The 16,390-nt window shown below is 45.3% G+C and overlaps 1 protein-coding gene across 3 annotated transcripts; it reads right to left on the reverse strand.

The window, feature by feature from the left end:
* Positions 1-110: 110 nt before the first annotated feature.
* ankrd24 (ankyrin repeat domain 24) lies at positions 111-15,006 on the reverse strand. Of its 3 annotated transcripts, XM_068319346.1 has the most exons (23): positions 14,942-15,006; positions 14,704-14,755; positions 12,648-12,778; positions 11,927-12,015; positions 11,763-11,827; positions 11,599-11,656; positions 11,417-11,487; positions 11,151-11,257; positions 10,029-10,201; positions 9,473-9,495; positions 9,172-9,264; positions 5,806-5,919; positions 5,585-5,704; positions 5,286-5,415; positions 5,002-5,180; positions 4,310-4,473; positions 3,268-4,025; positions 2,873-3,189; positions 1,989-2,222; positions 1,278-1,454; positions 1,049-1,210; positions 879-944; positions 111-543 (listed from the first exon to the last, which is right to left on the reverse strand). In XM_068319346.1, the coding sequence occupies exons 2-23, from the start codon at positions 14,737-14,739 to the stop codon at positions 475-477; spliced, it is 3,336 nt and encodes a 1,111-aa protein (XP_068175447.1). In that variant the 5' UTR covers positions 14,740-14,755; positions 14,942-15,006; the 3' UTR covers positions 111-474. The 3 variants fall into 3 exon arrangements, with proteins under 3 accessions (XP_068175447.1, XP_068175448.1, XP_068175449.1); XM_068319347.1 differs by lacking the exon at positions 9,473-9,495 and having other exon boundaries at positions 10,024-10,201; XM_068319348.1 differs by lacking the exons at positions 12,648-12,778; positions 14,942-15,006 and having other exon boundaries at positions 14,704-14,723.
* Positions 15,007-16,390: the final 1,384 nt, after the last annotated feature.

A 16,390-nucleotide genomic window follows, 5' to 3' on the forward strand; every position in this document is an offset into this window, starting at 1 on the left:
GCTGCTGCCAAATTACGACTTCAGATTTCCATCACCAAAAATAGATGTGAGGCATGATGTGGAGGCTGCTGTGTTCTATCCTTAGTGTTCATGAGGAGCCAGACAAAGACTGGGATCAAAAGAAATTCTTTCCCATTTTATAACATGATATAAAATCAGTAAATTTTCACACAATCAGTGCATCGGACTATTCTAAATAACACTTTATTCTCATTCACCATCTGCCACCATAAAGCCTTGACTTGGGCTGCTGTCATCTCATTTATCCAGTCGTGAAGGCACTCCACTGATCTATTTGGCCCTGTTTCATTATCAGTCAACCCCTTGAGACTGTTATTTGTTATGCATGCAGATATGTTTGACCATGAATCAGGTATGTTTCACATTCTAGAAGAGTTCACGATGACACCGGTCCCATCGCTGTACTGGAACTGCTTCATGCTGATCTGTAAAGGACTGGAGGTGGTGTTGGGTTCATTGCCCCTGATGTGACATCTTCAGTATTTGCAATAGAAGATTCTGCACCTCTTCATCCATTCGTCCCTGTTGTGTGACAAACACCAAAAACACAAACTCAATGTTCAACATTCCATCTGACAGGCTCCTGGTTTTGTGAGTATAGGGAGAAGAAGTTATAATGTTCTCAGATTAATAAAAAAAACTCCCAAACCCTTCCCAAATCAATGAGGCTTTAAAGGCACAAAACCTAAAGCTTTGGAGACCAGATACCTGCCTACAGTAGACTACAGGCAGATACTCAGTGTCCTAAAAGATCTACATCTAAACAAACTTTCATTAGGACCTTGGTAGTGGAGCGTAATGAAGCACAAAGAGGTTCTATCCTTCACTGTGGACATCTATTTGTGTATTCCACTGACCTGCACAGCTGCCAATAAATGGGAGCGGTATATAGCCACCACCTGTTTATGTTTTCTCTCCCAGTCCTGCAAGAAACCCATCCAGATGATGTTACTGTCAGGTCAAGCCTTTGGGACGTCACGCTTTTGTTACTAACCTAATAAATCCCTCGTGTTAGTATCCTCCGTACCTGGACCTGCTGGGTGAGTATGGAGATCCGGTTCTGCAGCGCCACCTGCTGCCCAGGGTTACCATGAAGGGTGGCTGACGGGGTGGAGGTGATGCCGAGAGGAGGCGACAGAGCTCCAAGTGCCTCCTTTAGCCGGAAAACTTCTTTGGACAGCTCTGTTATCTGCACAGACAGAGACATCAGAGCCTCACAGGTGCTTCAGCAGCAGATGTGTGAAGTGAATTCTCACCTTACGGTCCTTCTCCTTGACCAAGCCCTGGGATTCCTGGATGTCCTTGTGGAGCACCTGGATGTGGCTGGATTGGGTCTGGAGCTCAGTGAGCTGCTGCTGCACCGAGGCCAGCTGGGACTCCGCAACCTGTCGCTCACTCTTGTTAAAGAGAGCTTCCCTCTGCACCTGGAACACCTGGATCGGTAAAACCACCAGGGGTAGTGTGTCACCATAGCAACAATGTCTACGTTTGGTCAGATCTATGATTCAGACGCTTTTTGCTTTTTGGTTCATACAAACTGAAGCCCACAGTTGCAGAATAAACTTTTGTGAAGTTATATCTATTTATGCAATTAAATTGTACTTGTTATCCAGTCTGACAGATTCAACATTTCACCGCTGGTAATTGGTAATTACTTCATTTATAAAGTACAATGGGTTTTATTTATTTGAATGAATTACACTGGAAGGAGGCAAACTGAGCGTACAACAGATCTTTGCATCAGTTCACACACACAGAAGGATCTATGAAACAGAGGACTGAATAGAGAAAGCAGTACACACATGAATAATGTAGAGGCAGAGAAGAGACCTTCATGGAACATGGCTCTCTTTGTGGTTCACACAATAACATGCAGCGTGGAGTTAGAAAGGTTTGGAGAGGCATACTTAATGAAGCACATGTTGGTATGCACAAACACACACACTCACATTGAAGCAAACACACACCTCAGTGCAGGTCTTCTCATGTTTGCGGGTCAGATCGTTGAAACGAGCCGTGACAGCGTTGATCTCGGCCTGCAGAGACAGCCGCAGGGCCTCGTGATCCTCCTTTGAGATCAGGCCCTGCTCTGCAGCCTTCTGGGACTTGAGCTCTCTCAGCTCCATCTCCTTCTCACTCAGAGCCTCCTCAGCTGCTGCTGCACTACTCTCGTTGGCCTGCAGGATGCGCTGGAGCTCTGCCTGATCCCAGGAAACACAAGAATTCAATGATCAATGCAGTCTGACCAGCAAATGCTGATTAGGCAAATGTACTCCAAGAAAGAAAAACAAAGCCTCACGTGCTACATAGGTTTTTCATCATTTCATAGTAAATCAGGACTTGAACCAGAATTTTTTTGCCCATCGGTTCATTCCAAACAGAAACAGTATTATAACGTTTACGGTTTTACATTCCACCAATGAATTGACGTTCCTGAACCGGTTAGAACAAAAAAATATAGTTCCCGAAACATTCTTTGCAAATATAAATAGGTAGGTGGCTTTAGGATTTTTTAAATTGGCAATGAAGTCAATTAGTTTACATACAGTAGATTTGCCCCTACAGTAAACAAAACAACAGCACTGATCCAGTTACAGAACAGAGGATGGAGAATCAGAGGGAGACAGAGAAGTTTCAGCAGTTAATGATGCAACAAAGTTTCAAAGCTTCAAAGTTTCAGAGCAGAGTTCAGGGAGTTCTGCTCTGAAAATGGCTGGAGCCAATGAGTTAATGTCTAAATCAACATTTTTTAAGATTGACAGACTGTTTAACTTTTATGAATACAGTCGAGGTCGAGTATGAAACATCAGCAGCTCAGGTTGATCATAAGGTGTGAAAGTCTCCAGCTGACCTTCACTTTCTCATGCTCCTCTGTAGATACGGCATCCTGCAGAACCTGCAGTTTGGCCTCAAATCTGGCAGCTTGCTCCTCAGCCTGACAGCGATGGCTCTTCTCCTCCTGGAGTTCCTTCAGGGTCTGAGCTAGCTGCTCTGAGACTGCAGACAGCGCCTCCCTGTGTTTTGAGAGTGACACAGCATCCTTTAGTTGCAGCGCGTCCTGTGCTCGGCCTTCCCGTTCGGCGCACAGACAATCCAAAGCCTGGGCCGCCTCCTGCCTCGCCACCTCCAGCTCTTCTCTCACCGCAGCCAGGGAGCGTCTGGAGTGGTCTGCTTGGACAGACGCATGAGCATTAATAAAACCATCAAGGAAAGGAATCTGAAAACTCCAAAACAGGCCTCACACACCTGATACGACAGAGGGCCCTGAGCTTTCTGAGCGGTCCTCCTCTTCTTCCTCCTCCTCTTCATCATCTCCGTGTGGAGGAGGCCGGAGTCTCTCCAGTTCCAGGAGAGCATCGTTGAGCCTTCTCGCCACCTCAGCCCTCTCTCTGGCGAGCTGCTCGCATTGAAGCCCCAGAGCCACTTGCACTTCTTCCAGCTCGGAGCGAGGCACGTGGCTCCTCAGCTGCCCCTCTAGCTCCCCCAAACGCTCCTGCAGACGACGGACCTGATCTCTATCTCCTCCTCGCTCCGTCCCGGTCGTCCTGCTTTCGGCCAGGGATGACTCCAACTCGGCTATTTTATTACGAAGGCACGTCAAAGTTTCTCCATCACTGTTTGTCTCCTCTTTCTGTTTTGTAAACTCTTTCTGGGCCAGAGCAGCTTGGAGCTCCTGAACTTTCTCTGTCAGCTGTTTGATTGTGTCACTGCTCTTACGCCCAGCCTCACCCAGTCTTTTAGAAAGCTCCTCCTCCAGTTTTGTCACTCTTGCTCTCAGCTGCTGTGTCTCTTGACCCTCCTCTGCAGCCCCAGACCTGCCCTCGCTCCCAGCACCTGTTGCAGCCGTATCCGCTTCCCCACACTCGACAGACAGCACCCCGAGGCGCATCTGTTCCCTCAGCTCCTCCAGCTCAGCCTGGGAGGAGGCAAACAGCTCCTCCAGCTCATGCAGCTTCTTTTTCAAAGACTCCACACTTTCTGCATCCGGAGACTTCTGATCACCGCTGCAGAGCAAGAAAGAGGTATCAAGCTTTTGAGCATTAACCCAAACAATTAAATCCTCATATGAAAAACTCCAATGATAAATTGTAATCCCACAATAGGAGACAGTCCTCTCAATTTAGAAGGTGATGTCAGAAAATGAAGGTGATTTTTGCTTGATGAAGCCAACCATCCATAGCTGCTTCTGGAGACCTGATCTAACAGTTTTCCTGGATCTGATTTGTGATGGCTGCTTCAGTCTGCCAGCACAACATGAGGCTGAATGTATTAAATCAGTGGACCTTACCGCTCCTCTGCCATGCTGGAGGCCTCGTCTGAAGCCTGGGCCTGAGAGAAGCGCTCCTGAAGGGCTTCAAACTCCTTCCTCAGGGTCTCATACTGAACTATGGGAACAAAGCCTGAGCTGGAGGTGTCCATGTCTGTGTCATCCTTCTCAAACATCTCCAGCATCTACACACAATACAGAGAATAGGCTGATGATCCTCACCTTACTGCTGTAAGTGTACATAACATTTCTGGTGACAGGATTGAAAGTCATCATGGTGGGGCAATGCAGGAAATTAAAAAAATGATTCAGTGTTTGTACGTTCCTAAAGTTGTAGCACCGATGATGATGATGTTGAAGGAATTCCTCAACAACAGAACAATATTCCAAACAAACTTCAGTGCTTCAATCAGCATGACCCTAAGGAACATAAGAAAGTCTTCCTGCTGCTCCCATGTTTACATCTGATGCTGCTTTATTTGTATCTGTGTGAACACCCCTGTCCGAGTGTAATAATGCTTCAGAAGGCAGTAGCATAACTTTTGAGTGGAATGACCAATGCCTGAGTCAGCAATATTAAGCTTCACGTGAACCAGCACCGTCACCTTCTCCTCGGGGTCCATTTGTTAATGACATTCATTAATTTATCCTCCTTAAAGAGGCTGATGTGTGTGTGTAGTGTGTTTGTACACTTGTACTCTCTCTGACCTTACCTGTACTTTGAGAGCTAGTTCAGAATTTTGTGAGGACAGCTCCTCTATTTGTTTGCGCAGCCCAGCAACCATTCCTGGGTCCCCCGGAACAGGATGGGTGTGTGCCGAGTTAGCATCCCCATGAGAGATAGCCTCATCCTGAGTAGGAGAGGCTCTGGAACGCTTTGAGAGCAGCTTCTCTAGAGGAAGAATTCAAAAACTGATCTGTGTACTTTACTAACAGCTCCATGCTGATGAAAATCCATGCATGGTTTCCATGAGGGCATGAATCATAGACTGCATACCTGGAAAGTCAAACATTTCATCCATGTCCTCAGAGTCACTGGTCCCAATGTCATGGCCTCCTTTAAGCTCCTCAAGCAGCTTGTCTCTCTCTGCCTCTGCCTTCTCCATCCTCTGTTTTAGTTGAGACAGCTGTAGTGTTGGCACACACAGAAAGGTAGTGGTTAAAAAAAAACTACAAACTTTAAAAGCAGATTAGTTTCTCTGATACAGGTGCACATAGAGATATAATAAAAACATCATCATAGATCAAAAAGCATGTAGTAGAGGCTTGAAAGAGAAGAACATTTGTTGGTGGTACCTCCTCCAGGGCAGAGAGAGCACTCTGTTGCTGCTGCTCCAAGGCTTTGATCTTCTGCAGCAGACGGCCTCTCTCCAGACGGAGTCGACGAATCTCCTCAAACACCTCCTCATCCTCCACCTCACACAAACAACCAAAGTATTAATAAAAACCCCACAAAGTGCATTCCATGCTGGAAGAGGGACAAGCAGAGACTATAACTAAATGAAATCCAGATTTACTGTGCTATCCTGGGCTCGTTGCTGTGTTTCTGGAGGCTGAGGAGAGAGAGGAGGGGACTGGGGCTCAGGGGACGGGGCAGATGGAGCAGAATTCTGGGGTTGCAAACCCTGGATCTGTTTGATGAGACAACAGAAAAAAAAATCTTAATTAGTCACCAAATCTAAGATTCTGTCACTCCGAAGAAGCATTTCTCTTATAGAAACAGTGAAGTGCAGTAAAATTATCAAAAATGCCTGTATCTTTCATGCAAAGCAGTACCATATGGGTAATATTGAGTTTATTTATTCTGGTTGAATCTGGTCTCTTCCAAAGTGAAATAATAACATAACACCAATAATAAAAATTTCAACAATAACAATAATAATGACAAAAATAAATAATCTTAATTGTAATAATAGGCAGCATGGTGGTGTAGTAGGTACCATTGTCACCTCACAGCCAGATGGTTCCAGGATCTATTCCTTTCTGTGTGGAGTTTGTGGCCACAGCTGCCTCTTGGCCATAATGAGCTGGGATAGGCTCCAGCAGACCCGGAATTCGTATTTCAGATTGGGGCTACCCACTGCACCACCATGATGCTATGTTTTTCTCATATGATAATAATAAATAATAATAACAATAATAGCAATAATAATAATAATAATAATAATTATTATTATTATTATTATTATTATTATTATTATTATACAGTAATAATAGTAATAATACTAATACTAATACTAATAATACTAATAATAATAATAATAATAATAATAATAATAATAATAATAATAATAATAATAATAATAATAATAAAGGCAAACAGGTCTCAGGTGAAGGGCCAGACAAAGAATGGTTCAGAAGATCCTATGAAAAATCGGAAAGGGAAAAATCGGAAAAAGGGAAAAATGACCCCGGGGCCCACGTCTTGAGCCAGGCCTGGACGGAGGGCCCGTCAGCGAGCGCCTGGTGGCTGGGTCTGCCACAGGGCCCGGCCGGGCTCAGCCCGAAAAGGCAACGTGGACTCTTCCCACCCCTGTGGACCCACCACCCGCATGGCAGACCGATGGGGTCGGGTGCGCTGCCATATGGGTGGCAGTGACGACAGGGGGTCACGACGGACCAGACCCAGGCGGCAAAAGCTGGCTTTGGGGACGTGGAATGTCACCTCACTGGTGGGGAAGAAGCCGGAGCTTGTGTTGGAGGTGGAGCGTTACCAGTTGGATCTGGCAGGGCTTACCTCCATGCATATGGGTTGGACCTTGTTTTACTCCGGAGTTGCGTCAGGCGTGAGGCGCAGGGCAGGTGTGGGGATACTCACAAGCCCCCGGCTGAGCAACGCGGTGTTGGAGTTTACCCCGCAGGATGAGAGGGTCGCTTCCCTACGCCTTAAGGCTGTGGTGGTGGTGGGGAACTCTGACTGTTATTTGTGCATACGTACCAAATATCAGTTCGGAGTATTCGGCCTTCTTGGGGTCCCTAAATGGGGTCCTTGATGGGATCCGTGCAGGGGACGCCACCTCAGGAGGGGGAAACGGGGGACCATCCAAGCTGTATACAGCAAAGATGGGAAACTGTTGACTTCCATTGAGGAGGTTGTCGGTCGGTGGAAGGAACACATCGAGGAACTCCTGAATCCAACTACCCCAACTGACCCGTCCTCTGTTGCAGAGGCAGAGCTGGGGGATGATGGGGGATCCGAGTCAGTCTCTCGGGGCGAAGTCACTGAGGTAGTTAAACAACTTCACGGTGGCCAAGCCCCGGGTGTTGATGAGATTCGCCCGGAAATGCTGAAGGCTCTGGGTGTTGAGGGGCTGTCACGGATGACACGCCTCTTTAACATTGCGTGAAAGTCTGGGACAGTGCTGAAAGAGTGGCAGACTGGGGTAGTGGTTCCTCTTTTTAAAAAGGGGGACCAGAGGGTGTGTACCATCTACAGGGGCATCACACTCCTCAGACTCCCTGGGAAAGTTTACTCCAAGGTGCTGGAAAGGAGGGTCCGGCCGATTGTCGAACCTCGGATTAAGTAGGAACAATGTGGGTTCCGTCCTGGTCGTGGAACAACGGACCAGCTTTTTACTCTCGCAGGGATCCTTGGGGGGGGCTTGGGAGTATGCCCATCCTGTCTACATGTGTTTTGTGGACTTGGAGAAGGCGTACGATCGGGTCCCCAGGGATATACTGTGGGAAGTACTGTGGGAGTATGGGGTGAGGGGGCCTCTCCTCAGGGCCATCCAATCCCTGTACGCCAAAAGTGAGAGCTGCGTTCGGGTTCTCGGCAGTAAGTCGGACTTGTTCCAAGTAGCTGTTGGCCTTCGCCAGGACTGCGCTTTATCACCGATTCTGTTCGTGATTTTCATGGACAGGATATCGAGGAGTAGTTGTGGTGAGGAGGCTTTACAATTTGGTGGCCTGAGGATTGCATCACTGCTTTTTGCAGATGATGTGGTCCTGTTTGCGTCATCGGCCTGTGACCTGAAGCACTCACTGGTCCGGTTTGCAGCCGAGTGTGAAGCGGCGGGGATGAGGATCAGCACCTCCAAATCTGAGGCCATGGTCCTCAGCAGGAAACCAGTGGACTGCCTTCTCCGAGTGGGGAATGAGGTCCTTCCACAAGTGAAGGAGTTTAAGTATTTTGGGGTCCTGTTCACGAGTGAGGGAACAACGGAACGTGAGATTGGACGGAGAATTGGGGCAGCAGGAGCGGTATTGCAGTCGCTTTACCGCACTGTTGTCACAAAGAGGGAGCTAAGCAGAGAGGCAAAGCTCTCCATCTACCGTTCAATCTTCGTTCCTACCCTCACCTATGGTCATGAGCGATGGGTCATGACCGAAAGAACGAGATCGCGGATACAAGCGGCTGAAATGGGCTTTCTCAGGCGGATAGCTGGTGTCTCCCTTAGAGATAAGGTGAAAAACACTAGAGCCGCTGCTCCTTTGCGTGGAAAGGAGTCAGTTGAGGTGGTTTGGGCATTGGTGTGGATGCCTCCGGGACGCCTAGCTAGGGAGGTGTTTCTGGAACGTCCAGCTGGGAGGAGACCTCAGGTATATCTCAACACTGGCCTGGGAACGCCTTGGAATCCCCCAGTCAGAGCTGGCGGATGTGGCCGGGGAAAGGGAAGTTTGGGGCTCCCTGTTGAAGCTGCTGCCTCCATGACCCGACTACGGATAAGCGGTTGAAGATGGATGGATGGATGGATGGATGGATGGATAATAATAATTAACTCAGTCAATCAATCATAGACATACTGTGCGTAACCGTTTCTTGAGCCCCATGCTAAAACTTACGGAGCCAATGAAGTACTGTAGATGAATGTAAGTGATGCACACACAGCAATATGTGGAAGCTGGCCACAGCTTGTAAGTCAAGGTGTTTCTCACAGTACCTGAAGAGGAGAGCGAGGTGGGGGAGGAGCCTTCCGTTTGCGAGGCGTGGTGCCCCCTTGCATTGAGGAAGTGGCCGAGGGGACTGTAGGAGACTGTGTGGTGGTGGGAGGGGATGATAAACAAGCAGAGGTCAAGCTCAACTCAAGTGTGACGTGTAAAGGAAACGTGATCGTCAACAAAGGGAAATGAATGCACAAAAGAAATGACCTCATATTGGAAAACATGCACAACATGATCAACCAAAGTAGCCATGATCTCATCTGATGGGTAGTGACCCAGCAAACAGCTATGCAGCATTACCTCTTCGCCTGTGCCTTCAGAAGCTTTGTATGCAGGGGGAAAGAAACACACAGTATGACAAATTAAGTCCTAAAACAAAGCACTAAATCAAACAGCAGATTCCGGTACATTCTCCTACTTCATGTCACTTTTGTAACATGTAATTTTTATTTGTATCATACATGTACCTTGCAGCAAAATCAAAAGAATCTGCAATTACACTTAAAAAAAAACCTTTGTGTGGACACATCATATGCTCACCAAATTATCTCCTTAATCTCCTTTTCAAAGCAGCCACACATCTGCTTCAGATAAATCAGCGGCATCTTTATTGGGAGATGAAAGGGCAAAAAGCCTTTCGTCTATGTGTCCCTTTCTTTTTTAAAATCCCACTTCACAATTACACCAAGCTGTCTGCCTGATCCACTTTCTACTATTACCACTGTGTCCTGAAGGAACAGCAGAAGCTGCAAATGAAAGCCATTTATTCCACCTCATTTAACAGAACTAATTTAATTAGATTTATGACATGGCCTTGTTGGTTACATGCAAAAAGACTTCAAGCCTCATACTGAACCTGGAGGTGCTCCATTCAGTAACATCTGCATGATGTGATGGTTGCCTGTGGTTACGCTGTAGTCGGTGGCTTTGTGTCCGAGGGCGTCAACCAGCTGCGTGTTGGCCCCGCCTCTTAGTAGAGCTTCCACAGTCTCTACACTGTCACTCTCACACGCCAGCATCAATGCAGACCTGAGGTCCAAAATAAAAACAAGTACCAATGCAGTCACAGACTGCAACATCCCGTGACACCCCTGAATTCAAGTTTACCCTGACCTACTTGCATAGATCAAAGATCACAGCTAGTGCTCTGACCTACTTTCGTAGATCAAAGTAGTAGCTTTTATCTATGGTCTTACTCACACTGGCCTGCTCCCTCGTCTTTCTATCTTATTCGGTTCCTGAGTGTACAAAAGTTGAAATTTGACCTTGACCTAGTTTCCGCAAGGCCAAGCTCATCATCTCATTTTCATCCCCTTTGCTACCCCAGTAAAGTGCTTTTTGGTTCATCTTTCTATTGCGAAGATATTTGGTGGACTAAAGGACAAACAACTAACGGACGAACACACAAACGTTGACAACTACAATATATCACCACTTTGAAGCGGGATGTAATAAAATTAAACAGGAACAAATAAGTATCAAACTTGCTAGTAATGCAGCAGAATAACATGTCAGTAGTAGCCTGGATGGATAGGATCAGGAATGAGTACATCAGAGGGACAGCACATGTTAGAGGTTTTGGAGATAAAGTCAGAGAGGCCAGACTGAGATGGTTTGGACATGTCCAGAGGAGAGATAGTGAATACATTGGTAGAAGGATGCTGAGTTTTGAACTGCCAGGCAGGAGGCCTAGAGGAAGACCAAAAAGAAGATTCATGGATGAAGTAAAAGAGGACATGAAGGTAGTTGGTGTGAGAGAAGAGGATGCAGAAGACAGGGTTAGATGGAGGCAATTGATTCACTGTGGCAACCCCTGAAGGGACAAGCCGAAAGGAGAAGAAGAGTAGATCTGCAGACAGTGAGAATGGCCCAAAGGTTTGATAGCAAGCTATGCTAAAAAAGTTGTTTCATGCCCTACTCTTGTGGTCCAGCTAACTCACCAGCCCAAGAGAATGAGTAGAAAATACTTTTTCTGTACCTTCCCTGGTTGTCTTGTGTGTTTACATTGGTACCTCGACCCAAGAGAAAGGCACACAGCTCCATTCTGCTCATCTGGGCCGCCAAAATCAAAGGAGTGGCTCCTTCCTGACAGGGATAAACATGCCATCATTCAAACATCATGGCGCAACAACACGGTTACTTGTTAAGAACGTCTAATGTTCTGGTAACAAATTGAATCTCTATTAATCTTTCATAATAATTCAGCCAAAAAAGTGAATATTGTAGATAATCTCTTAAACTTACTCCATCCTGAACATCCAGGTCACATTTAAAATCCCACAGGGTTTCAGTGCAGGACAAGCAGCCGCTGACAGCTACAGGAAAAACATTCAAATGATCCTAGACTGCATACATTCTAACCGTTGTAATGTATACTATTAAAGCTATACTGACTACTGGTGTCGATTTTTAGTTCAGCAGCTTACCTGCGAGATGAAGGGGTGTCCTACCGATGCTGTCCCTACAATCTACCTCTAGTTTCTCCTACCAGGGAAAATAAACAGAATGAAATGAAGGGATGAACCATTGATAATTTGTGGTCAGAAAAATCCCAAAGCGTCCACAATTCTTTATTAAAGCTGAGCTCTACCTGTAAGAGTCTCTTCAAGCACTCTGATTGGCCGTTTTTGGCTGCGAGGTGAAGGGCGCTGAAGCCTGGAGCCAGTCACAAACAGACATTTATAAACAAGCCACGACAGACAGGACAGCCTTGGCAAACGAGATACGAGTTTATTTGACAGTAGAATCACATACCAGCGCCGTCTGGGATGTTGAGGTCTGCTCCAAGAGCGATGATGACCTCCAGACAGTCGAGTCGACCTCGGGATGCACAGAGGTGGAACCTGCCGGAAGAGGTGGGAAATTAGGAATAACTGTTGATTGTACTCTTAAGTTTCGTTTAGTTTGGTTTAGTTTAGTTTAATTTAGTTTAGCTTAGTTTAGTTTAGTTTAGTTTAGTGAAAAGTAGGAAAAAGAACAAATACCCAACACTATCCAAATACTACGCAGCCGAATATAAAATGTTGTATAAAGGGACTGTTTTTCTGCAGAATTATGACTCCTGGATTCATTCTCCTCTTCCATCAATGTAAAACAAGCGTTACAAGGCTATTCCTGACTACATCCTCATTGGTGCTGGGATTAAATATAAAGCAGGTGCCATTGATTTAAATTGATTTGGGATTAACAGATTACAGGTGGATGTACATTTTTACAAAAGAGATTTTCAGAACTTGCTAAAACAATATCTTTTTATGCTGAGCATATTTTAAAGCTCTTGGACACATGGGTAAAAAGTAATAACACATATATTTGTAATTTTAGGCAGTCATAGACTAATGAAAACGTGATCATAACCGTTCCCAAGTCTGTCATAAAATTAAACATATCTGAATACAGTACTTCCTCTCTTTCCACAATTCTTAACATTGAACTGCTTTCAGAGACTAAGATAAAAATGAGGTGAACAACTTACGCCGACTTGCCCTCAGCATCCAACTTGGTGGGACAAAGACCTTTTTTGACAATGAGAGCGGAAACCTTGTCGGGTTCATTCTGCTCCACGGCCTGCAGGAGCCTCTCGTCACTCTTACTCCAGTCCTGACTCTGAGGGGGGGTTAGGGATAGGGTCAGGGTTAGGGTTAGGGTTAGCGTTAGGGTTAGGGTTAGGGATAGAGTTAGAGTTAGGGTTAAGGGTTAGGGATAGGGTTAGGGTTAGAGATAAGGATAGGGTTAAGGTTAGAGATAGGGATAGAGTTAGGGTTAAGGGTAGGGGATTAGGGTTAGCCACCATACCTGCCCCAGTAGAAGCTGAAACCACACTGCATACTTCAGAACTTACAAAAGAATAGAATACTTTTTTTCTGCCCTCAGATCATTAACTGAATATGCCAAACTATTTTTAGAATTTTGAACAAATCATGGAAAAGAGAGATAAACTAATTGATTTTAATTTCTGTTACTCATAAGATTAGTAGATAATGAGAGAAGATACCTACTGGCAGCGGCAGCAGGCTGACACAAGAGCAGAGTCGCTTCATGAGGCTAAAAACAGGCTGCTCGGGATCCATAACAGCTAGCAGGGCATCACACACACAACAACATGCAGCTGCAGACCAGCAAGCCACTGCTTCATCACAAACATACTCATTTAACCTGGAAACTACACTGAACTAGAACCAGACAACCAGACACAGAAACGTCAGAGTCAAATCTACACAAAAAATTTACCATCTCAATCACACTGTCAGTGGAAGCCTGAATCTCAGCAGACATAAAACTCTGACAGACACACACACACAGGATCTGCTGTCCTGAATAAAGTCTGTTTGTGCAGCGCTCCCCGTCTGCATCCAATACGCTATCCCATCATCCTGCTTCAGCTGCTCTGAGGACACAGCCAGTCCGTCGGCACACGGCCACCTCCTACCTTTCCTCGCTGACCTCCTTTCTCTAACCTAATAATTTTCCTGCACCCTCTTTGTCTCCATTAGTCTTTTTTCGTCAGGTCCTGTACGGCAGCCCCCAGGCAGCGTCACACTGAAGATCTGTTTCTCTGCACTAACTAAGCAGGGCCTGTGTGATGTGAGGACTCAGCAAAAACAGCAGTAACAGAGCCAGCTCTGCTCTGCTGATTTGGATGGTCATTCACACGCAGAGGGGATATCACGAGTCACACAAATCAAAACCGAACGCTGGACAACTTGTTAGGATATTAAGGGGTTTATGTGGGAAACCCTTGGAGATACATGCATGCAGGATATCTATCAGGCTACGTACAGTGTCTAACCTGTATATCCAACTATTAATAGTACTGTAACACAAGAGATCATTATGAATTGTGCACTCGAGGATTTAAGAGAAGTAGATGGATATTAACAGGCTATAATTATACTAAAAGTGAGAGAAGAGAGAGAAGAGGATGCAAAGAGAGAGAAGAGGATGCAAAGCACAGGTTTAGATGTGAGAGAAGAGGATGCAAAGGACAGGTTTAGATGGAAGCAATTGATTCGCTGTGGCGACCCCTGAAGGGAAAAGCCGAAAGGAAAAGAAGAAGAAGAATTATACTAAAAGTATTGTCAGGGTCCAAGTGCTCTGACCACATATTAGCTCCAGTCATTCCTACTGGTCACTAGAGTCCCATTATGAAAACTGATAAGTGTCTCCATTCAGCAGGGAGAAAGCAACATCTTGAAAATACAGTCCTGTATATTAGAGAACGGGGTTACAAAGGTGTGTGTGTGTGTGTGTGTGTGTGTGTGTGTGTGTGTGTGTGTGTGTGTGCGTGTGCGTGTGCGTGTGTGTGTACATGTGAATAATTGAAAGCTACCTGAGATCTCAGGTTATAGCAGCAGGCCGGAGACAGCACTGCTCTCCTGCTGCTGCTAAGTGACACTGAATCCCAGAGACCATCAGACACACACACACACACACACATGTCACATTGAATGCTCCCATCTCTAAAATGTTTGAACGACAACCAGGTGCTACTTTAAATAATAAACATGTTTGATTTTTTTTCTGTCTCTTACCTCATTCTTTTTAAATTTTGCCTTCAGACTCTTCATGGTGGTTTGGGAACCTCTGTACAAGGTGACAAGACAATGAGTGCTGATAGAAGTTACATCTCATTAAATTTGACAAGTTTTCATTATTTACACACACCTGTTGGCCTTGGCAACATGTGCGCACGCCAAGATGCTGTGTAACATGAGTATTAAACTAAGGCCACAATGTCATTACCCTTAATAACGCTAATATTCTACTTACCATTCATCCAACCTGTGGAACACAGCCCTGCTCCAGGTGAGGTGTTCTCTTCCCATCTGTTCAGTAGAGCATTAGAGTCACTGCAGAGCAAGATTAAACCCGCCCCAATCGGGAATCAACCAATCAGCACTGCGATCTGACGCGCTAGCATGGAGGTGCTATTTAAACCGGTGTGTGTGATAACGAGCAGAGCTGTTGTGTGTTTCAACGTGATGGTGTATGATGTGAAGTGCATTATAATCAGTCACAAAGTTGTTCAGCGGTGGTTCTGGCTCATAATTCAACGAGGAGAGTTGTCGTAAAAGTTCCTTAGTTTGGACTTTTAAGCCAATCACCAAGTGGGAGAAGTGAATCAGCCAATGGGATCACTAGAAAAGCTGAACCCGGAAGCTTTCACTTCCTGCTCTCAGACACGATAGAAGTTGCTGAAAAATGTTTCTATACTGTACATTTAGCGTTATCTCAGTGTTTCTGTGCTACTTAATGTACTACTGGACAATATATACAAAAGAGAATTTTAGAGACGCCCTGATCTTAATGCATTATTATTTCTTATTAACGAATTATGAACGTCGCTAAAAGTGTACATGCAATACACACAACCCGCCAAATGGGGGCAGTAAATACACGACAGCTGAAACAATGAAAGCGCAGGACATGTACACGTATGTGTGCAACTTGTATATTCTCCTCCTAAATTTAAACAAACTGCACGTCATCATTTTAAATTAACGTTCATTATTTTTGAAAATGAATCAGGTTGTGTAGCTGTCAGGCTCCTAAGTGATGCTGCGCAAAGAATATACCGGTACATCAGAATGAGTGAAGTTCAGAGAAAATAGCGCATCCATATTTAGCTCGAGATAATGAAGGAGTCTAATTAATTTTCTGAATTATTCCGCACAACCTCATCGATTCAATTGAACATTTGGCTCCCGTGCAGTAATATTTACTTTGCATTAAAATAACAGATTTTGTGCGCGCCTGTCTGCTTGTCTGAGATAATCTCTCACTCAGAGATTCTGATTGTCCATTTTTGTTCTCCTCTCCCCATGCATGTGTATTCTTCTTGCTTGCCTCTCTCTTTGTCTGATTTTCCATATCTTGCTCAGTTTCAATCTTCGACACAGTTCTGGCTCCCAGCCCAGCCAGGATGGAACCAAATTCAATGTATGCTCAATATGTTCCTGGGTTGTAGGGAAAAGGTGAACCAGCTGAAACTGTGCAGATTAAAAGGTGCAATCATTAGTAGAGAAGGGGGATTACAGAAACTCTCAGATATGTGACAAGACATAACGGTGGGGATATAGGAAAGAATTGCAGTTTGAGGGTTTGGGTGGACGCATGGGGAGTGGAGCAAGATTAAAGTTCTGAGTCTTTAAAGAACTGAAAGATTGTATTTAAGATGTGAGGAAAAGACCTTAACCATCAGTTGGACGGTTTTATTTC

This window comes from Antennarius striatus, chromosome 7, assembly GCF_040054535.1.
Source record: "Antennarius striatus isolate MH-2024 chromosome 7, ASM4005453v1, whole genome shotgun sequence".
In the NCBI taxonomy this organism is placed as follows: Eukaryota; Metazoa; Chordata; class Actinopteri; order Lophiiformes; family Antennariidae; genus Antennarius; species Antennarius striatus.